We start from the raw sequence: 24,556 nt of genomic DNA, 5'->3' as shown, positions 1-24,556 counted from the left end.
GGAGCATGAATCAGGTAACCATGTTAAAAATGTAGATGAATAAATGTTAAAAAATAAAAAAATAAAAAAATAAAAAAAAGAGATCAAGAAGAGTCTGATAAAATTAAAAATGACTGAAAAACAAAAATCTTTCCATTAGTCTACTAACTTATATTTCCTAAAAATCCCATGATTTTGTAGCTAGATTCTGTCACTTTGTTAAAAGTCCTAAAAATGAGCAGGACCTTCTTTGGATCATTTATTTTTTCAACTTTTATTTTACTAAGGGAAGATATGACTAGATGCTGAGCTACTTTCAGCTTTTTCCTCTATGTGAAAGATACTAATTATTAGTATCTATAGTATCTACTTATATACTTATATATATATATATATATATATATATATATATGTATAATATTATAGTCTTACAGACTCCCAAACCCAGGTCCCAAGGTAGGCATGGCTATACTCCATGATCAGTATATAGCATGTAAAGTCATCAACATTATTCCTAGGGAAATTGTAGGCATGTACATGCGGACTTCACTGAAATTTTTGTTCTAGTATCATCTCTAACCTATTATTTAGATCCAACCTTAAATTTCAGGTTGCAAATCTCCATGAAAGTGGTAAGGTATTATATAACCTAGGCTCTTTGTTTTTGTTTTTTTTAATACTTACCTTCCTTTTTAGAATCAATACTGTGTATTGGTTCTAAGACAGAAGAGCAATAAAGGCTATACAATGAGGGGTTAAATGACTTGCCCAGGATCACATTGCAGGAAGTTTATGATGTCAGATTTGAACCCAGAACCTCCTGTCTCTGGGCCTGACTTTCAATCCACTGAGCTGCTGAAATGCCTCCATGTCTCTTCGAAGTAAGCAAAAGCAAACATCTTTTCGAGCATAATATTTTTATTTTCTCTACCATAATCTGAATGGATTAATACTGGTTATTTCTCATTTACTTCCATCCTCAAACTCAGAAACTCCAGCCTCTGGAGGGGGTGATAGGTCTTATAGTCATTCACATCTCTGCTGCCAAATGCAATTGGCATTATGTAATACTTCTGGTATAGTGCTACTTCCAAGTCTTCTATTTCTCCCAAGCCACTGGAAATAGGACAAAATGTTTGCAATCATAGATCCACACTGGCACTTATGTGAAGCAGTTGATTAAGACATATCTGTCTGGCCAATTGGTCTCCAAAGATCTTTTATGAGTTCAAAAGAACTTTGTGTTTCTCATCTTTTTGCTTCTGTACTTCTTCAACTACATGCACATAAGTACAATAATTTATTATTATTATTTTTATTTTTTTAAACCCTTAACTTCGGTGTATTGTCTCATAGGTGGAAGATTGGTAAGGGTAGGCAATGGGGGTCAAGTGACTTGTCCAGGGTCACGCAGCTGGGAAGTGTCTGAGGCTGGATTTGAACCTAGGACCTCCCGTCTCTAGGCCTGGCTCTCAATTCACTGAGCTACCCAGCTGCCACCAATAATTTATTATTTTAAATATAAGTGTAGTTTTTTTTATCTTTTTAACAAACATTCAATAGTGATTGCCAAATCTGAGAAAAGACCTCAGATCTTGAAGGTTTTTCAGTTTTTGCCATTATAGGGCACTTGTATATTCTCTGGGTCAGTGTTCATACTCTTGTTATGATATAATACTTAACAGAGGCTGTACAAAATGAGTACTTGTCAACTAAAATAATCAGGTAGTTTTTCTTTTAGCAGATTCTACATTTTCATTAGTCTTTCCTCCTGAGTCTCCTTGAGTCTTTTCAAAGACAATGATGCCATCAAGGAAAATAATTTATATGACCAATATTTTTTCCATCAGTTTCCAAAAAGTAGGAAGTAGCTTTGAAATGCCTCAGAGTCTATGTTAGAAATGATAAAATCTGTCTAGAAAAGCAGATCTTTCTTCATCTTTATATGCTATAGGAATATGCTCCTGTACAAATCCAATAGAGAAAAACATTGTCTGCATAACAAAGTATCTTAAATCCTTGACATGATGTGTTATTCTAATTCTAGTTTAAAGTTCACTAACCTATGAATATATATATATATATATATATATGTGAATAGAAAGATATATATATATATATATCTTTCTATTCTTCTTTGGAGCCACAATGACAGGTGATGTATAGGGACCATTAAGTACTGTGATGATACTGTTCACCAGCAGTTTGATGGGATATTCTCTGAGGCCATTTATTCTAGGAAAAGGGATCTTTTGAGATCTTTCCAAGAAGAATAGAGTCAGTGAACCTGATCCTATGAGTTGCTGCCTGCATATATCCCGCATCCTGCTCATGTAATAAGAGTATTCCTATCTTCTTGCTAAGCTTTATGTTAACTAGTCATTTCATTCCTCTGTTATAGGGAAAGCACCAGAGCCAAATATCTTAGAATATACCTCAGTAGTAAAAGAGTGAAGAATGACCTTTTGGTGATTGTCTCTGCTTCACTTTATCCTTCTCTATGCTTTAGCATTGGCTACCTACAAGTCACAATGTGCAGATACTGATTCATAGCCCTTTGCATATAGTATTCTGAATATACTGGATTTCGTTCCAATTACAGCTAATTACTCCATTTGACAAATACATTTTCTGGACAAATCAGAGCTGGAATGTCCATTATTTTGTTGACAACAGAAATATTTTCATGAAATCCCCAAATCACCTCAAAATATTTCCGATATGGTTAGTTTTAGTCATTCAATCTTCAAAAACCAAAATCTAGAAAAGGGCAATGTAAAGTCTTAAGAATCCACATAGAAAAGGGCCAGTAGAAATTGCAGGTGAAGTTTTTGTCATTGTTTCATAGAACTAAGACAACTTCCTTCCTGGACTTCATTTCCTTTTCCCCTGATGCTAGTCCTGCAGACCTCAGCCTTCGAAGTACAAGGTCCCATTCTTTTTCAGAGTTTATTTCACTTGTTCGTGGTTATTCCTTTAAGAATTATAATGGGCGTCAATCCCACTCTGAATCCTACATGATTATATAATCATTTTGTTGTAGTCCTCATTCCCTTCCTTGCTCTGTAATAATAATAATATTAATAACAACAATTAGTCTTTATATGGTACTTTAAATCTTACAAACTACTTTACATATTTTATTTCCCACAGTTCATAATTTTGATTAAGAATGACTCATTGTGAATAGCTAGATATCTGGTCATGATGTACACACTGATTTCCTGTTGGCCTTACTTAGAATCTCAGAAACCATGTTAACTATAAAGCCGTCTTCCTCATCATAAATTTTCTGATAAAATAATTATGTGGAACGTATTCCCTTCTTTTATGGTTTTCTTAATTGTCAATGATTATTTTCCAGTAAAATGATTGCCTTTTAATATGTAAAAATGTGACCTGTGTTTTGAAACTTTGTTATATATAAGTATGCATCAAATTTTCATTTTCACAGGTAGCCTTCACCTTCCAAATGTTGGATTTTGGTTTAAGTGATAAAATAGGGAAAATGTACTTAAGAGCTGACACTAATAGAATTTACTTCAAGGAGTAAATTAATGTTTGTCCAGCAGGAAATATTTTCCTTCAGTTGCTATTTTCTCTAACTGTATAAATAAGTACTTTAGCTTAGGAGTAATGAATTATTATATTGGCATCATTTTGTTTATGACAAATTTAATATGTTGGATGCCATTGTATTGGATTTTACAAAAGGAAGGAATTTATCTTATGTACAAATTTTAACTTAGAGAATTTGCCCCTGTCATGACAACTATATTGCCATTTTAGAAGATATGTTATCTTGAGCTAGTTAGATAATTTCACTGTGTTTCATTTTCCTTATATGTTAAATGAAGGATTTGGATTTTAAAAGTTCAAGGTCACTTCTAGTTCTATGATACCATAAAATTTGGACAGGACTCAAATATTAAAAATGGAAATTAGTTCAACAAACAAACAACTCATTTGCTGAATGAAAAGTATATTATATAGCTATTTTCCTGCATGATATATTCCCTCCTCCCCCCTTAAATTTAACATATATTGAGCAGATTGCCAGACAAGTAGACTGTCAATCATTTTTATGGGCTGGATTATTTTTCTACTTGAGATATAATTTTCTCTCCACTCACTCTCTTGGTCCTTCGCATTCTAGAAGATTAGCTTTCCTTCAAACCAGGTGGGCCAAAATAGGAAAAAAAGTAGCCAATGCCTACTTAAGTAGTTAAATCCTACACATAGCTCTTATTAATTTGCCTTGAGAAATCCCAGTAAAAGCATCCTTTCTGCCCTTAAAAATTGCACAGATATATCAATTAACTCTACCTCAAGTGTATGTGACCAGAGTGTTCTCTGGCCAGGGTGGGGAGAGGGAACTTTTATGGGATTGATAGCAAGGGCACTGAAACAAAATTTTTGTGGATTGAATTTGTGAATGAAGCATGTGAAATTCTTTCACTCCTAAAATCAGTTGAGGCTGCAGATGGAACCTATAATTCTAAAAATTTAAAATCTCTCTCTCTCTCTCTCTCTCTGTCTCTTTTTCCTTCACTCTTTCCTTCCTTCTTTCCCTCCCTTCCCAGGTGTGTCTTAATTAACTTATTCTACTGTATTCTAACTATAATATTTTTGTTTAGAAGAGGTAATACTAATTAATCTTCATAGATATTATTCCATTACTAGTTATAATGGAGCAAATTCACTCCTTTAATTGCTCAATATTAAAATTCTGGGTATAAGAACTTTCCTTGGGTCTCTTAACTTGAACAAATTTTGATGTAATTAAAAACCTCAGTAAATAAAGAAATTGCAGGATTTATCAGTAATTAAAATCTAAAATCAAGTATTTGTTATCGATAAGTCTTGTCCAACTCTTTGTGGCCCATTTCAGGAATTTTTTTTACAAGGATGATGTGATGATTCGCCATTTCCTCCTCCAACTCATTTTACAGAAAAGAAAATTGAGGCAGAGTTAATTGACTTTGCCATAGTCACACAGCTAGTAAGTGTTTGAGGACAGATTTGAACTTAGGAAGATGTATTCATGACCCAAAGATAGCCACTCTATCCATACTGCCACTATAGTATGTAATCAAGTATTACATTTAAAGACATTTTAGTACAAGGAAATGTATACTAGAAAAAGAAGTAACTCAGTTTTGGGGGAGGAAGGAAGAAATATTAAGATTTTGCAAAGGAATTTGAGTTGATAACATTGTAGTAGAGAAAGAAAGTCACTATTTTTTCCTTCTTGATGTGATTAGTGCCATTTTAGAATAAGTCCTTATATAAGATATGTCTAAACTTTATATTTTCACTTCTTTTACTCCAATTGTTGTACAGGACAACCAAAAACCAAATGGAATTTACCATGTTTAAGTATCCTTATACCAAAAACAAACCATCACATTACAATGTCTGTATCTCACAGAAAAAAATTGCATTTTTCTTTTTACTAATTGGGAAAAAAACCTCCAGGTTTCATGTTTTTAAAAAGTGTTTGCTTACACATCTCTGACTAACTTTAACAAGGCACAGTTTCTGCTAAATGGTGTTTATTCTTGAAATATGTTAGATCAGGTGTATTTAAATTGCAGGTTTTGCTTTAATACTCCCACAGTTGGCTTATTATTTAAATTGTGTTGTCTTCCTATAATAATTTTGGTCCTTTCAGAGATGTGATTATTAAAGCATCATAGGAAGATATTATTTTTTCCTCCATCTTCAGTACTCAATGAAGTGTTAAATAATCTATAGATATTTTGAAATGATTGTGGGGAAAACTCTTTGCTAACTTTTCTTTTTCTTCTAAGATGTGCCCAAAATATATGCTAATCCATAATTTTTTTCTATATTGTTATTGTTTTTTAGATTTAAAAAATAATGGAATAATTTAAATCTAAGAATAATTTCATATTCATTTCCTATTTTTAACATTTCCAGGACATTGTCATACCAGTTATTGAATTTATTTTTAATCCTTTGAATTATTAGCATCTCCATTTTACACATGAGGAAATTGAGGGATTTGATTAGATACACTGAGCATACCCTGAGGAAATCTTTATTGGTGGTGACACAATCTTGAAAACATTGAGAGATTACAACAACCACCATGATAATTTCCGTTTACATAGGGTTCTAAGGTTTGCAGAATGCTTTACATATATTATCTTTGATCACTGCAATAATCCTGTGAACTATATGCAATTATTGTTAATACTTTATAGATGAGGAAACTGAGATTTGGAGAAACTTAGTGATTTTCCTAGGTTCTCATAAATGTAAATGTCTGAATTAGGATTTGAACCTACGTCTTCCTAGCTTCAATTCTAATCTTTTAAAGATGTGATTACTACAGGATCTCAGAAAGAGTTATTGTTTCTTATCTATTTCTTACATCCATCCTCTATCTCATACTTCTATCTCAGAGAATGGGGTCTGGCAAAAGAAAGGAAGAGACTCATCTCTTTAAAAAGAGAGAGAGAGAGAGAGAGAGAGAGAGACAGAGACAGAGACAGAGACAGAGACAGAGACAGAGAGAGTGTAATATATAACATAGATATTTTATGTTATACACATAATGTATATATTATACCTGCCATTCATATATATTCTATCCATGCTATGTTGATTATATGTTTTACATGTTATTAAATGGTTATAGTTTTTAAAAATATACTCTCAATTTCACATTTTCTTTTATGTATTCTGTTCCTTTTCAGTTAAACATAATATATGCTTTTAGAGCCATATTTCATTTGTGATTTCCTTTCTCTAAGGGTCTTCCAGTTCAATTCTTTGTGCATTTGTTATTGGAATTTGAGGTAATGGATTTTTATTGTTAAAAATAAACCCACCAATTCTCAAGTGTTGTCTTTTGTGAATTACCACTTTATTTTTTCATTTGACAAGCATTTCTTTTCTTTTCTTTCCACTTACCTCCAACCCTCTCTGCTTTTCTCGCAACCCCCAAAATTCTAACAAATAAATAAATATAGTTGAGAAAAAAACAAATTTCCAAATTGGACCTGTCCAAAGACATATTTCTCATTATGCATCATGACTCTATCACCTCACTGTTAGGAAGTGAATTGTGATGTTTCATTATCTATCTTCTTGAATCAGAATTCTTGTCTTTCAATGTTGCTTTGTCTTTACAATATTGATAACTGTATAGGTTTTTTTTCCTGGAATCGCTCTCTTCATATATTTCTTCCCAAGTTTCTCTGAAACTATCCCTTTCCTTATTTCTTTTGACATAATTATATTTCCTGTATGGGATGAAATTGTGCATTATCCCCCAACATACATTGATTAGTATTAGTAATCATAGATTGGCAACTTCCTATAGAAAATTAGTGAATTAGGTGCCCTTCATTAGGAGATAACAATCTCTCCTTATGAAGAGTAGAGAAATCCCCCTTTTTTAATATGGCTAAGAGATACCCCCTCTTTCCTTCGGTTCTCATGGAAAGAATTTTGGGTGCCCCACTTCTCATGAAAGATATCTTGAAACTTACAAGTTATAAACTTTACTGTGTCCTAAATGTATAGGCTGAAAGACCTTGGACATGTCTAAATTCTGACTCAACTTAGAAATTGCAAATATAAGGAGTGCTCCCATGGGCTTGAAAGTGTTGGGAAAACTTAAGGATAGAACAAGATAAAGAAATATAACATGCAAAAGCATTATGTCACACTCAGATGGTGGGAAAGAGGAGAAGGTATTATGTTAAATTCCTATAAATTCTGAGTTCATTTGAACACCTATAGACACTGTTTTCTGAGAGATCTCCCCAGACAGTGCTCCCACTCTCCCTGTCTCTCCTTCTTTCTCTTTCCCCCTTTCCCCCTTCCTAAATAAAGCTGCATTATTTCTGCCAGCATCTATCTAAGTTTCCTTTTTGCTCATTAGAGTGATTTTTGGAGGTACGTGCCAAAATTCCACTCCACACATTCCCTTACTTTGATATGCCACAATTTGTTCTATGCTTCCCCAGCTCACTTCCTTAGCTTCCATCTTGTTACTAAAAAAGGTTATTATGATTATTGCTGTACAAATGGGTCTTTTCCTCTTTCTTTGGTTTCTTTTATATATATGACTGTTAATTATATCACTGGACATAGGGAATATAAACAGTCTAGTAACTTTGTGGGCATAGTTTTAAATTATTTTTTGGAATGGCTGAATTAATTCGCAGTATTCTAGAATTCACTGTTTCCAAAAACAGTTACTGCTTTTCTTTTTCAGACACTGTATCTCCCACTCACTTCAGTAGTTGACTTGGTAGATATATGGGACAGTTTTCCTTTGTCCTCAATATTTTTTGTTTCACTTATTCTTGACTGGATTCTTAAAATATCTGCTGAATACAAAGTTTATGAAATCTATGTAGATTTTAAATATATAATCATTATGGTACTGGGGTGACTAAATCAAAATGTAATATCTTAGCAACCATAGTTGTTTTTAGTATTAAAGTAATAAACCTAATTACTACTTAACTTTTAAAAAAATATGTTACTTTATTTTCTCTCCTTAGAAACAGAACTAATTTTTCTCCTAATTCTGAGGATTTTTTTTTAAAATTTTTAATGTGTACATTAGAGTGTCTGGGGTAAGTGGTCCATGGGAAGTTTGCCTCCCATTAAAGAGGCCTGTGACCTGAGGAAGTTGGTGCTCAGAAATCAACAGGGGATAAGTATATTAGGAATAAGAAAAACATCATAACACAAGAATTATGTAGAACATCATGCTGTTGTTTTTGCTAAAGCTTTGTACTTACATGAGCATTTGAATCCTTAACTGATAAGCAGCTTTTAATCTTCCCTATGGTTTTGAGGAAACTAATAATTACTGTTGAGTTCACTATCCTTTTCCCCATCCAAAATAGGTTTCATTCTATTTTACATTTTAAATCTATTTATGCAAAGAAGATAGTTTTTTAAATTTTTCCCCTGGATTACTAAGTAAACTCCCAATTCTGATTAAACAATTATATCCCATGATTGAATCTAATGAGGCAAACTGCCCCAGTTCTTCTCAGAATGAAAGTAATCAATGAACAGATGATGAAGAGTGTCTGGAGTCTTTAATGCCAAGAGAAATATTTATTCTAAAATTAGATTTGCACTTGAGTCGGATGGAGTAAAAATAACAACATTCTGATTACTTGTGGGAGTAATTGCTTGTTGTCTGTTCAGACAGCTAGAGAGTCTCAGAATTTTGAAAAGAAATAGGAAGGTTCTCAGATGTATCCCCTAATTATATTCTCATGGCTCTGACCAGTTTTCAACAGGACTCCATTTCCCCCTCATTCCTTCCATTTTATTCCCTAGTTTATCCTTTCCCTCCTCCATTTCTTTTCCTCTTTTAAGAGGAAATCCAAATATAAGAAACATACAAACATAATAAAATTAATTCCTCAGATGCTCCATATTATTTGACTCTGTTAGCATTGCAACTTTTAGGGCAGTGATGATGAACTTGTGGCACATGTGCCAAAAAGGGCACATAGAGCCCTCTCTATGGGCATGCCTGCAGTTGCCTGCCAGAGTTCATTACTAGAAAGCCAGAAGGATTTTGAGCAGAGCTATTCCTCTCCCCCTTTCCATGGGAGTGTATCTTCTTTCCCTTGTCTGGGGTAAGATGCTGGGGTTAGGGGTGGAACTCACATGCTGTGTGAGGATGCAGCACAGATGGCAGAATGTTGAGTCTGTGGTAAAGGTGATTCCTGTGGTGGTATTGGAGAGAAGCTAGATTTGAGGGGAGCATAGCTCATGGCATGGCACATAGCTAGAGAGGATTGAAGCTAGAGGGGAGTAGAGTGCTGGGCCCACTTTCTTCTTTCTTATTGTGCCACTTATCACCCACCTCCCTGCCCAGCAGCCCAATGGGAGTGCATTCTCTCTCCCCTGTCTAGGGTAATAGGAGGAGAGGCAGAAGGAGAAGTTGGGGTGGGCAGGGTGTGGCACTTAGTCTGGGAGGTGGGATGGAGGCAAGGCTTGGCATTCTGTCTCTAAAAGGTCCGCCATCACTGTTTTAGGGGATGCTTACATCATCTAACTTATTTCCCATTGAAATGCAAATTCTTTATAGTTGTAAAATCTTCTGTGATTGCTCATTTTTATTTAACTTTTTATGTTTCTCTTTACCCTTATGTTTTTATTTCTAAGTTTCTCTTTGGATTTAATTTTTCAACACTATTTGAAAATCTGTTTCATTAAAGATTCATTTTCTCACCTGTCAGATTATTCTCAGTTTTTCTAGGTAAGTTAGCCTTGGTTGTAACACTATTGTATTTGTTTTTTTGAATATCAGATGTTCTCTACTTCTTTATTATAATGGCTGCTAAATCTTCTGTCATTCTCACTGAAATTTTTTGTTTTTTAAACTCATTTACTGGCAAGTTGTTAAGTATGTATGTGTCTTTGTATGCATGTATTCATCTCTCTTTCTCTCTCTCTACACACACACACACACACACACACACACACACACACACACACATATAAGCAATATTTTTATTACATTGTCTTCTGTTTGATCCATTCTAATTTCCATTGTGTTCCTTGAGTGAAACTTTTATTTTAACTATTTCATTTACTTATTCATTTAGTCATGTAGTTATTAATCCATTTATCCATTCACTTATTCATTTACTTCTTTTTTCATTCTCTCACTTTTTTGTTTGTTTACATATCTATTTATTCTTTCATTTTCCTCCCTCCCTTTATTTCTCTCTCTCTTTTCCTTCCTTCTTTCCTTTATTCCTTTATTCTTTCCTTCTATCCTTCCTTCCTTCCTTCCTTCCTTGTTCTCCTCCTCCACTAAACTTTAGAACTATCAAAAATAGGAAGAAATGATATCTGAAGTTATAATTAATATGAGATCTCTGAAGATACTAAAGCAGAATTCTGACTTCCAAAAGAAAAATGAAATAAGGACAGATTGCTTAAATAATAAATTCCAAATATTCACTTAATTCTCTAGAAAATCATGTTATAAATATTGTAAAACAATACATTTTGTAAAATAACTAACATTTTAATTGTGGAAGGGATGTTAGTTATCAGTAAGTACCTGTTATGTGCCAGGAACTGTGTTAAATATAGGAGAAACAAAAGAAGGTAAAAAAAGAATCCTTGTCTTTAAAGTATTCAATATATATGAGAAAGACAACACATAAAAGACTATGTACAAAAAAAGAAAGGAAGACATGGGATAGATTGGAAATAATTTCAGAGAAAAGACAGTACTATTAAGAGGGATCCTGAAAAGGCTTCTTGCAGAAGGTGAGGATTTAAATAAGTGAAGCTTTTAAGGAATCCAGGGAGTCCTGGCAATGGAGATGAGGAGAGTAAGAATTGCAGGACTGGGGAAGAGCCAATAAAAATGTAGAGTTGAAAAATGGAATAGCATAAGAACAGAAAAGAGGCCTGTATCACTGGAAACAGTGCATTTGTAAGGAAGTAGATAAAAATTAAATGTTTTTTTTATAGGAAGTGATTCAAAAAACAATTTATTATGGTTTCTAGACTTCTACTCAACTGAATCATATCTCACTTTATTAATTTTTTTTTGCTATGGTACTAAATTAAATGGTCAAATTAAAGAAATTCTATTATCGAAAAGATCCAATCTTAGTGGACTACATTGTTTGGCATTGTCCTCTATCCTATGATTTTAACCCTATTCTCTTTTAAATGTTTTATAGTGGAACTCACCTTCAATTTTTTAATAAAAGCTAATAAAAATTAAAAAAATTCAGCATACATAATTTTGATCTAAAACTAATTGTTCTGGAACATGATTGATTTTTCTATCAGGGGATGGTTTTTATTCCATCTGTACATGTTCTAGAGCTGCAAGGCATAGTACAATCTGTACTCTAATGAATTAAAAGTATTACCCAGTTGGCAATGGAGAGACAGATGGTAGGTATGAATAGGCCACAAAACATTACAAATGAGGAGCTATTAAATTGAACTAGAATAAAGGATGTGATTAAAGCAATAAGCGTATGATCAAAAAAGATTATGGGAAGGTCATATGGTGGTAATTTATGACAAGCTCTGTGTCCCATATTTATCTTGGCAATGTCAAAAAAATCAAGGAAAATCTCAAGAAACTTGGTTGTGGTCCTCTTGTGAATGTACAGGATAACATAGGCAAGAACAGCATAAAATTGTCAGATATAGACAGGTTGCAGTCTGCCCCATTAGAAAAAAAAAATATAATGTCTTCTTTGAGATGGTGATGCCTTATTGTAGTATTGAGGATCTAAGATTTTTAATTATTGAACTTGATGTTCTAGATTGCAGAACAAGTTTTTTTAATGATTTGTTCAAAAAAAAATCTTAAATAATACTTCATCTCATTTCCTAGGCTTTACGTTAGAACTGTTAAATGAAGTCTGTATTTGTTTTCTTATAGTAGTGTTTATGAACTCTACATAAAGTTGAATTAATATCAAAGTAAGTCATGTACTTGTTTTCTTTGGGTACTTTAACTGTGGTAATAACATTATCAAAATTATTAACTACTCATGTTTTCATCGCATTTTCATTATTAAACACTGCCTTCTTTAGATCAACTTATCATGGGAAAACACTGTTCAATAGAGACTGTGATGAAAACTAGAAGTTCTTCTTTTACTTCACATCCACATGACCTTTTACTTCCTGAGATAAAAATAAGGCAAGGGACAAGTAGTATTCTTCCTTGACTTCCTACTCAGAAGAAATGTATTTTTCTTTTTCCTGTGAGGATATAAACAAATTCATGGAACTCTCTGATATAATTCCACATCTGGGGGTTTAACAACCCAACTATCTCAATCATAGAAATTTCAAGGGCAGGTCTACACTCATTTGGTTAGCAATGTCCTTTGAATTTTTAATCAGCTTTCCAAGGTCACTAGACAAACATAATGATATAGTCTCAGATTTCCATGAATTTTCCAAACTTGGAAAAAGGAGAATTATATGGAACAGATAAAGTAACTAAAGCTGTCTCACCAGGCCAAGACACTAAAAAAATCAAAAGAGACAACAATCTGATGAATTAACAGCACAGAAAGCTAATCTCACCTCCAATTCACTCATAACCCCTTCCCCCACCATCCTCATCCCTCTATTAGGGCTGCATCAGGAACCCATAAGTTGTGCTCTAGAATGCACTTAGCAATTCTGTGGTTATTGCTACTGAAATATCTGTCAGCACACTGACCTTATTCTCGCCTTAAAATTCTGCAACAACAAACAGTAAATCAACTCTGCCCACTGTATCCTCCCCAACCCCTAGGAAGTAGAGATAGTTTTCTAGGAGGGGCATACTATAGTGACATGCTGAACTAAAGAAAAAATATCAGCTTAATAACTAAAAAATGAGGAAATAGAGGAATGGCACCAGCATATATGTGAGGTTATACTAGATTTGAACAAAAGAGGACTGGTATTCAGTTGAAATCAGTTCTTTCCCCCACAGAAGTCCCCTACTGTAGGGTGGGAATTGAGGGTAGTAAAAATGAATTCGCCGTATGGGAGGAGTGAGATAATTCTGAAGTTCAGCCTTGGTCCTGCCATCCTAGGGTAGTAATTGAAAAGTGAGCCATAAGAAAGTCACAGGTAAAAAAAATTGTAACTATTAGAGCTCTTAAGAGGAAGCAAATAGTTAAAAGCATTTTAAAACAAGAAAAAAATGAGCAGAGAAGACATAAAAACACAAGGATCAATGATGTCCATTTCATCTAAATTAGTGGAAGAATCTCTGAATAAATGCTGCACTTAAAAGAAAAACAAATCCACACATTATGAAACTGAGGACCCTTTCGACATCCAAGAGACTATGGAACCACAGCAATATGTTTCCAAATAGTTCAAGAGAAAGTAAAAATAATAAAGAATGATTTATGGCCCTGCACAAAAAAAAATAAGCAGAATGAAAAACTTGATTCCATGGTGGTGAGTATCTCTAAAGAAACAAAGGCAAGAACAACTGATTGGGAATAAAAAATTAAAGAAATTAAGAAATCTAAGAGAAAAGAAAAAAGCAACAGTTATTAAAATAACACATCTCTTAAAAAGAGGGAAATGTTGATTTTGAACACAGGTTGTGTGGAGACAACTTAACCATTATAGTTCCCTTCAGAAAAACATCAAATAAAATTTTAAAAATATTAAATGCTTAACACCATTAAAGAAAGAAATAATACAAGGAATCTGGTCAGATCAGCTGAGTACAAAACAATGTTAATCAAAGAATATATAGATCTTCAGAAAATAAACAATTCTATTTTTATGCAAACTCCAAGCCCCATAATATTTAAATTGATCAATCCAATAGCAACAAATTCTGCAAGTAATGAGGAATAAGTCCTCCAAATTAAGATTAAAAAGGTTTTCTAACATATGATTATTCTGAACCACCAAAAAAGTATAGAAAAAAAAGAGAAAAATATGGTCCAAAGACCAATGGAACTTAAGATGAACACCAGTGATGTGTCCAGTGAAACATTACATCAATGAAAAGAAATGGACATTCAAAGAGAGGCATTTGAAGCATTCCAAAAACAACAAAATTAAAGTGACCAGATTATTTGGCTTGCAAATAGATAATAGAAATATAAGTAAAAAAATAAACAAACTAAGAAAAACACAACTGACAAAAAATTACTCCAGAAAAAGGGAAAAATTAGAAAAAGAAAGAAACTCATATGGTTAAAAACAAGAATAACAGCAAATTAACAGAAGAGAACTGGAAAAAGAAATGGCAAAAACATTCCAGTCTCTTTGCCAAGAAAACCTTTTGGACAGTATGGTCCATGGGGTTACAAAGAATCAGACAAGACCGAAAGACTGAACAACGACAAACGAGAAGAAAAACAACTAAGAGATTACCTTCTAAAAGTATAAACAATAATAAAGATGATGGGAGAACTTAATTAAAAGTAATGGTGGAAGAAAAGTATTGAAACATCAAGGACTAAACCTCACAATGCTCTACCTAACAGTGAATTAATGTATTTTTTGAGGATATAAATATGGAGTGGGAGAGTTCATAAAATTGGCAAAGATGGCAAAAATGGGAAGTCATGATTAGGGAAAGGTATTCTGAGAAGAGAGCATGCTGGCTTTAATTGTGGGCTGATGGATCAATACAGTTATCTTGGAAAACAATTCATAATTATGCAAGAAATGACTAAAATATCAAAACTATTTGACCCAAAGGTTAAAATAAGACTCATATACCAAAGAGCTCATTGATAAGGAAGCAGTTCTTATAAACATCATAGTATTTATAGTGATACTATTTTTTTGTGATGGCAAGGAATTGGAAACAAAGAAAATATTCATCACTTGGAGAATGGCTAAGCAAAGTAGGGTACATAAACTTAATAGTATATTACTGTAGCATAAGTCAGGGCAAATATGAATATTGGGAAGCATGAAGAGATCTATATGATCTGATATAGAGTAAAGTAAGCAGAATTACAAAAACAGTATACACAATAACTAAAGTAATGCAAATTAAATGAACAACCACTAATTAATCAAAGTGAATGTTACAAAATTACAAAAACCAAGAATAGTTCCAAGGAGCCATGAGAAGACACCTCCGTTCATGACTTTTCATTGATGCTATGTCACTAGGTGTGAAACATTATATATATATATATATATGGTACATATATATGTATGTATGTATATTGATATAGATATAGATATATTAATTTCTTTGTTGGCTTTCCCCCTTTCTCTTCCTTTTTAAAAATCTTTTTTTTCTTAAAATTATTACTTGTCAATGGAATAGCTCTCTGGGAGTATTCAGGGAGAAATATTAGAAGAAATTTTTAAAACGCTAATCAGTGGTTTTTGCCTTTCTTTCTTTAGAGATACCACCAGGAATCAAGTTTTTCTATTCTCCTTATTTTTTTCTGTGCAGGGGCATAAATTGTTCTTTCATGATTTTTATTTTCTCTTGAACCATTTGGAAACATATGGCTGTGTTTACATGGTCTGTTGGATGTCCAAAGGGTCCTCAGTTTCAATTTTAATAAATTAGTTCTATAATTTATATATTTAAACAATTTGTATGTTTTTAAAGTAGGTTTTGACTTTTACACATTTATAAATTTTATGTGTTCTCTTTCTTTTTTTGATAGACTATTCCTTACTGCCTTTAAGATTTATTCCTATTACGGCTGGACGATATCCTTGTTATATTTTGTTGTTGTCAGCCCATGATATTCGGCTCTTTTCTATTGAATGTGTAGTGAATGCAGATTTTCCAGATGCCAAATTTAAATTTGAAACTCCAGCATTTGAAGCACTGACTCAGAATATTCCAATAGTAAGTTTAACTTTTGACCTAAAGGTTGATATTTATTGATGATTTTTTTAAATAAAGGGACTTAAAAATATTTTTCTTCTTGATGCTGGAATTTCATGGTCAGTTATAGGTGTGTCTAATTACTTACATGGAAATACAACCCCAATCCTCACTTATCTCCCATATCACATTCATGAGCAGCCATTTTTGTGCATGGGAAAAATACCTTCTAACATACCCTCAATTCACATCTCTTGACTAATCACTCTTGCAAAGTGCTTAAACTCAGTTGTTTCTATTTTGCTAATTGAAAGTGCTATTCCAGTTTTTTTCTCTGACCAACTTCTCCAACATTCCTTTATAATCATAGTGTTGCATACTGATTAGAGAAATGCAAATTAAAATAACTCTGAGATACACTCACATCTATGAGATTGACTTATGTGACCAAAGAGGGAAAATGATAAATGTGGAAGAGATGTGGGAGAATTGGGACACTAATACACTGTTGGTGGAATTGTGAACTGATATAATTTTTTTATTAAATTTTCTTTTCTAAAAAAATTTTTTTCCATGGTTACATGATGCATGTTCTTACTCTCTCTCTCCACGAAACCCCTCCATCCCCATAGCGAACGTACATTTCCATTGGTTTCTTCGTGTGTCATGGATCAAGATCTATTTCCATATTATTGATAATTGTTCCAGGGTGGTCATTAAGAGTCTACATCCCAAATCATGTCCACATCAACCCAAGTGTTCAAGCAGTTGTTTTTCTTCTGTATTTCCATTCCTGTAGTTCTTCCTCTGAATGTCAGCAGCATTCTTTTCCATAAATCTCTCAGAATTGTCTTGGGTCATTGCATTGCTGCTAGTGTGGAAGTCTATTACATTCTATTTTACCACAGTGTATCAGTCTCTGTGAATAATGTTCTCCTGGTTCTGCTCCTTTCACTCTGCATCAATTCCTGGAGGTCATTCCAGTTCACATGGAATTCCTCCAGTTCATTATTCCTTTGAGCACAATAGTATCCCATCACCAACAGATACAACAATTTGTTCAGCCATTCCCCAATTGAGGGGCATACCCTTGTTTTCCAGTTTTTTGCCACCACAAAGAGCATGACTATAAATATTTTCATATAAGTTTGTTTATCTATGATCTCCTTGGGATACAAATCCAGCAACGGTATGGCTGGATCAAAGGGCAGGGAATCTTTTAGCACTCTGGGCATAGTTCCAAATTGCCATCCAGAATGGTTGGATCAATTCACACCTCCACCACCAATGCTTTAATGTCCACATTTTGCCACATCCCCTCCAACATTCATTACTCTCCCCTGCTGTCATTTTAGCCAATCTGCTGTGTGTGAGATGATACCTCAGAGTTCTTTTGATTTGCATTTCTCAAATTATTAGAGATTTAGCACACTTTCTCATGTGCTTATTGATAGTTTTAATTTCTATAACTGAAAATTGCCTATTCATGTCCTTTGTCCATTTATTGATTGAGGAATGGCTTGATTTTTTGTACACTTCATTTAACTCCTTGTATATTTGAGTAATTAGACCTTTGTCTGAGTTTTTGGTTATAAAGATTTTCCCCAGTTTGTTGTTTCCCTTCTGATTTTGGTTGCATTGGTTTTGTTTGTACAAAGCCTTTTTTAATTTAATGTAATCAAAATTATTTATTTTACCTTTTGAAATTTTTTCTAACTCTTGCTTGGTTTTAAAATCTTTGCTTTCCCAGAGATTTGACAAGTATACTATTCTGTGTTCACCTAAATTTCTTATAGTTTCCTTCTTTATATGTAAGTCATTCACTCATTCTGAATTTATCTTAGTATAGTGTGGGAGATGCTGATCTAAATCTAATCTCTCCAATATTGTTTTCCAATTTTTCCAACAGTTTTTATCAAATAGTGGATTTTTGTCCCAAAAGTTGGGCTCTTTGGGTTTGTCATAGACTGTCTTACTCATGTCACTTACCCCAAGTCTATTCCACTGATCCTCCCTTCTGTCTCTTAGCCAATATCATATTGTTTTGATAACCACTGCTTATAGTATAATTAATGTATCATACTGCTAGACCACCTTCCTTTATGATGTTTTTTCATTATTTCCCTTGATATTCTTGAACTTTTGTTCTTCCAAACGAACTTTGTTAAGTTTTTTTCTAATTCTGTAAAAAAAAAATTTCTTGATAGTTTGATAGGAATGGCACTAAAAAAGTAAATTAATTTGGGTAGAATGGTCATTTTTATTATGTTAGTTCATCCTATCCATGAGCAATTAATGTTTTACCAATTGTTTAGATCTAATTTTAATTGTGTGGAAAGTGTTTTATAGTTGTGTTTATATAACTCCTGTGTTTGTTTTGGTAGATAGATTCTTAAGTGTTTTATATTGTCTAGGGTGATTTTAAATGGTGTTTCTCTTTCTACCTCTTGCTGCTGTGCTGTGTTGGAAATATATAGAATTGCTATTGATTTATGTGCATTTATTTGGTATCCTGCAACTTTGCTAAAGTTGTTGATTATTTCTATTAGCTTTTTAGTTGATTCTCTATGATTTTTTAAGTAGACCATTGTATCATTTGCAAAAAGTGATAGCTTAGTCTCCCCATTGTCTATTCTAATACCTTCAATTTCTTTTTCTTCTCTAATTGTTAATGTTAGTGTTTCTAGTACAATGTTAAATAATAGAAGTGTTAATAGACATCCTTATTTCACTCCTGATCTTATTGGCAAGGCTTCTAATTATCCCTATTGCAAATGATGCTTGTTGATGGTTTTAGATATATACTGTTTATTATTTTTAGGAAAGGTCCTTCTGTTCCTAAACTTTCTAGTGTTTTCAAAAGGAATGGGTGTTGTATTTTGTTAAAGGCTTTTCCAGCATCTATTGAGATAATCATGTGATTTTTTTTGTTAGCTTGTTGATATGGTGAATTATAAGAATGCTTTTCCTAATGCTGAACCATTCTTGCATTCCTGGTATAAATCCCACCTGATCAGGATGGATAACCCTCATGATCACTTGCTGGAGTCTTTTTGATACTATTCTATTTAAGATTTTTGCATCTATGTTCATTAGGGAGATTGGTCTATAGTTTTCTGTCTCTGTTTTTGGTCTGCCTGGCTTTGGAATCAGTACCATATTTGTGTCATAAAAGGAAATTTGTAGATCTCCTTCTTTGTTTATTATGTCACTAATTTGTATAATATTAGGGTTAGTTGTTCTTTGAATGTTTGATAGAATTCACTTGTGAATCCATCAGGCCCTGGGGATTTTTTCTTGGGGAGTTCTTTGATGGCTTCTTCAATTTCTTTTTCTGATATTGGGATTATTTAAGTACTCTATTCCTTCTGCTGTTAATGTAGGCAATTTATATTTTTGTAAATATTCATCCATGTCACCTATATTACTATATTTATTGTCACATAATTGGGCAAAATAATTTTTAATGATTGCCTTGATTTCCTCTTCATTAGAGGCGAGGTCTCCCTTTTCATCTTTGATACTTCTTAATTTGGTTTTCTTCTTTTCTTTTTTTATTAGATTTATCAGTACTTTTTCTATTTTTTCTGTCTTTTTTCAAAGTACCAGCTTCTAGTCTTATTTATTAATTCAATAGTTCTTTTACATTAGAATTTACTAATTTCTCCCTTGATATTTAGTATTTCTAATTTAGTTTTCATCTGGTGATTTTTAATTTGTTAGCTTTCTAGTTTTTTTTTAAGTTGCATGCCCAATTCATTAACCTCTGCCCTTCCTAATTTGTTAATATATGCACTCAATGATATAAATTTTCCCCTTAAAACTGCTTTGGCTGCATCCCATAGGTTTTGGTAAGAAGTCTCATCATTGTCATTGTCTTCAATGAAATTATTAATTGTTTCTATGATTTGTTCTTTAACTTATTTTGGAGAATCATATTATTTAATTTCCAATTAGTTTTTGATTTGCCTATCTATGTGCCCTTACCAATTATTATTTTATTGCATTATGATATGATAAGGTTGCATTTATTATTTCCGCTTTTTTGCATTTGTTTGCCATGTTTCTATGTCCTAGTACATGGTCAATCTTTGTGAATGTTCCATGTGCAGCTGAAAAGGTGTATTCCTTTTTGTCCCCATTTATTTTTCTCCATATATCTATTAACTCTATTTTTTTTCTAGAATTCCATTCACTTCTCATCTCTTTCTCATTTATTTTTTGGTTTGATTTATCTAGATCTGATAGGTTGAAAGCTGAGGTCATCCACTAATATAGTGTTGTTATCTATTCCATTCTTAAGCTCCACTAGCTTTTCCTTTAGAAATCTCGATGCTATACCATTTGGTGCATACATGTTAAATGCTGGTATTTCTTCTTTCTTTATACTGCCTTTTATCAGGATGAAATTACCTTCCCTATCTCTTTTAACCAAATCTATTTTTACTTTGTCTCTGTCAGAAATCATTATTACAACTCCTGCCTTCTTTTTCTCTGTTGAAGCCCAATAGATTTTGCTCCATCCTTTCATTTTTACTCTATGTATGTCTGCCTGTCTCATGTGTGTTTCTTGTAGACATCATACAGTAAGATTTTGGTTTCTAATGCACTCTGCTATTTGCTTCTGTTTTATGATTGAGTTCATTCCATTCACATTCATGGTTACCATTATCAACTGTGTATTCCCAGACATTTTGATTCTCTCTCCTTGTCTTTCCCTTTATTCTTTCATTATTTCCTTCTATATGAGTGTTTTGTTTTTAGTCAGTTCCCCTGACCCCCTCCCTTATTGTACTTCCCTTTCTCCCTTCTCCCTTCTTATTCCCCTCTTATTTTTCTTTAGGGTCTTTTTAAGCTACCCCCCCACTCTCTCCTTCCCTAGTGTTTCTTCCCTCCCTACCAGTTCTTTTGTTACCCTTCTACTTATCTATAGGGTGTGATTCAATTATCTGTCCCAATGGATCTGATTATTCTTCCCTCTTTAAGTCAATTTCAATGCACTTAACTATTGAGTATTTCCTCTCACCAACCTCTTTACCCTTCCAGTATATTGATCCTATACCCTCTTTGTCCCATGTGCTTCTTTATGGAATATAAATTTACTTCATTTTGCCTGTTTTCCTATTTTTCTTAATAGTATCTCTTCTAGTTTTCTATATATTTATACATGCATACATACATATGTATCTTGACATTTCATCTTATACAGTTTGTCACTGTTCCATCTAAGTAAATTTCTTCTAGCTACCCTGTTGTGAATAGCAATTTTTAATATTTACCAATATCTTCTTTTCTTCTAGGGATACAAATTGATTGAACTTATTGGGACCCCTGAAGAAAATATCCGCCTCGCTCCACCCTGCTCTCTTAATTACCTTATGATGATTCTCTTGAGTTCTGTGTTTGGGCAGCAAACTTTCTGTTTAAATCTAGTTTTTTTCTTTATGAATGCTTGAAAGTCTTCAATTTTATTGAATGACCCTACTTTCTCCTGCAAAAATGTAGTCAGTTTTGCTTGTAGACCCAATTCTCTTGCTTTCTGGAATATTGTATTCTTGGTTGTAGACCCAGTTCTCTTGCTTTCTGGAATATTGTATTCTATGCCTTCAGGTCCTTCAATGTAGATGCAGCCAGATCCGGTGTTTTCCTAACTGTGCTTCCTTGGTATCTGGATGTTTTCTTCTTAGCAGATTGTAATATTTTTTTTCTTTGGTCTGGTATTTTTGAATTTGGCTGTAATGTTCCTGGTAGTTGTCAGTTGTGGATTAAATGTAGGAGGTGATCTGTGGATTCTTTCAATTTCCATTTTTCCCTCTTGTTCAAGAATGTCAGGGCAGTTTTCTTGAATAATTTCCTGTAGGATGATTTCCAAACTTTTTCTTTTGTCATGATGTTCTGTTAAACCAATAATTCTTAAATTGTCTCTTCTAGCTCTGTTCTCCAGATCTTTGGTTGAATCAATGTGGTAGTTCTTATTCTCCTCAAATTTTTCATTTTCTTAATTTTGTTTTATATATTCTTGCTGCCTTGTGAAGTCATTTGCTTCTAGTTGTTGAGTTCTGTTTTTTAAAGACTGACTTTCATCCCTGGCTTTTTGGTCATCCTTCTCCTTCTGGTCTGATTTTCTTTGTAGATCATCTTTTGCCTTTTTTGCTTTGTTTTTGAGCTGGTCAATTTTAGCTTTTAAGACTTTATTTTCCTATTTTAGTTCATGTATTTCCTTTTCCCAATCATCTTTAGCCTCTTTTGATTGCTTTCTGAGTTCCTGAAGTTCTTGAGTTAATTGAATTTTGAGATCTTCCAAAGCCTATGTCCAATTTGCTGGAGCTTCTTCCTCTTCTTCTATTTCATTTTCTCTCTTTTCACTTCTTTGAAAGAAGCTGTGTAATGCAAGGTGGCTAACAGAAACTTTTTGCTTCTGTAATTTCTAACGGTCACAAAAAGTCAGTTAAACATCTTAGAATCTTCAGAAAGTCAGTTAGAACTTAAAGCTATAAATAGAGGTGAAGTTCCAACTAATGGGGCTTTTGCCTTCTGGCTTTCACTGTGGCTGGAGGCTTTTGCTTTGGCTTAACCTGTTGGCTTTGTCCTAATTGCTTCAGCCTTGGCCTGTGCTTATTTTGTCTTGGGGAAATTTGGACCTATCTCATTTCTCTGGACCTCTCCCTGATCTCCCATCTCTATCCCTCCCCTTCCCTGATTTTCCTTTCGGTTCTGGGTGGAAGGTAGGGCTTGGTGATTAGACATTGTGTGTTTAGTTTCTATAGGCTAGTAGAATATCCTCAAATAAGTTACCCCTAGTTTTAATGATTTGATAAAGACTTTACTTAAAAGGAAGTCAAATCTTCCTGACTGGGAGAGCTAGACTCTCTCTGTCTAAACCTCTCCATGACCCATCCCCCACAATCACCCCTCTCCCTATCAGCAGTTAGAAAACCCTGAACCCCTCTCCCCTTCTGACTGACTCTGGTATTAATAAATCCCCTTGTTACCTATTCAAACCCTCTGGTGAATCATTGTGTTGAAAATTAAGACAAGGGCTCAAGGGAAAGGAATCATTTTTCTTTTATTTCTTGAAAGAATTGGGGGCATCCATCTTGGCAGGAAGTACCTACCTCAAGACTTCCTTCAGCCATCAGTTTGACTGGCAGGGAGGGGCCATCTTGACCCCTCCTTCGAGAGACTTTAGAAACTAACAAGAAAAACCCTCCAGCCAAACCTAAACATTTCTCACTGGCTCTAATTTCCTCCCTATATTCTCTCTCTCAAACCTCTGGGAATAAACCTGTTTGAGCTGCCCTCTGCTACATACCCCATTTCCTTTAACTCCTACATACTTTCCCTTACCTTTCTTCCTCCTCTAATCACCTTATAATCACCTAATATCCCTTTATTGTTCCTCACACTCAAATTGAATTTGACCTACTCAGATTATTTACTTATCTCTTGATAAGAGCTGTCAATTGTAATTTCTTTTCTCTTTTTCTGTTGTTTACTCATATTTTCCTTTTCTGTTCTGCTAGTTTAAGCAGATGGATTTAATGAGCTTTGATGAAAGATCTTCCCCCAGCTCGCAATGGAGGTTTGTAGTTAGGTTCTCTGCAGTCTATGGGGAGGGGTTTTGGAATTTCCCTGCCCTCTGAAGACTTCTTGTCTGTCTAATTGATGGGATTAAGCTTGGATTAGTCTGTATTGCTTAATGTGCCCTCAGGCTAAAACCTCAAGAGAAGAAGAAAAAAAAGTGGGGGGACAAGATGGAGTATTTTTGCTGCCTGTCCAGCAGCAGAGTCACTCTGCTCTGTCCTGCTGTTAGACCTGGTTTTCTTTCCTCTCAAAGCCCTTTTTTTATCTCAGTGTGGTAAAGGCTGTAGGTCTGAAGTTTTACTCCATCTAAGCTATCATCTTCCAGGCACTTTTGCTGTGTTTCTCTGTCTTTTTTCTCTAGTTACCTCCCTAGTGGCTGTATTCAACTCCCCAAGTCTGGCACCAGCACATTCCTCTTTCTGGGCTGGTGCATCCCCCTGCCTGGAGATTTCAGGAGCCACTGGAAACACTCTGCACAGCCCATGGGGGTGGGGTCCTGGGATTCCCCTTCTATACCTCATATCCAACAGTTCAGGAATTCAAGCCTTTTTCTTGGTGTATCTCTTGAGCTGTCTAGCAGTAGGATCCTCCTGCTCTGTCTTGTTTTTAGATTTGGTCCTCTTTCTTCTCAAAGTGCTTTATTTTCTGTCTTGGTTT

The 24,556-nt window shown here is 33.9% G+C and overlaps 1 protein-coding gene across 1 annotated transcript in view; it reads left to right on the top strand.

The window, feature by feature from the left end:
- The window catches only part of CFAP47 (cilia and flagella associated protein 47), an 859,036-nt gene that overhangs the window by 429,047 nt on the left and 405,433 nt on the right, over positions 1 to 24,556 (top strand). Inside the window, exon 46 of the mRNA XM_044669214.1 lies at positions 16,149 to 16,336. Within this exon, the coding sequence (XP_044525149.1) occupies positions 16,149 to 16,336 (188 nt within the window). The remainder of the gene's footprint in view (positions 1 to 16,148; positions 16,337 to 24,556) is intronic.

Source organism: Gracilinanus agilis, chromosome 3 (genome assembly GCF_016433145.1).
Source record: "Gracilinanus agilis isolate LMUSP501 chromosome 3, AgileGrace, whole genome shotgun sequence".
In the NCBI taxonomy this organism is placed as follows: domain Eukaryota; kingdom Metazoa; phylum Chordata; class Mammalia; order Didelphimorphia; family Didelphidae; genus Gracilinanus; species Gracilinanus agilis.
Note: the sequence above shows the minus strand (reverse complement) of the source record. Positions and strands in the feature narration are given on the sequence as shown.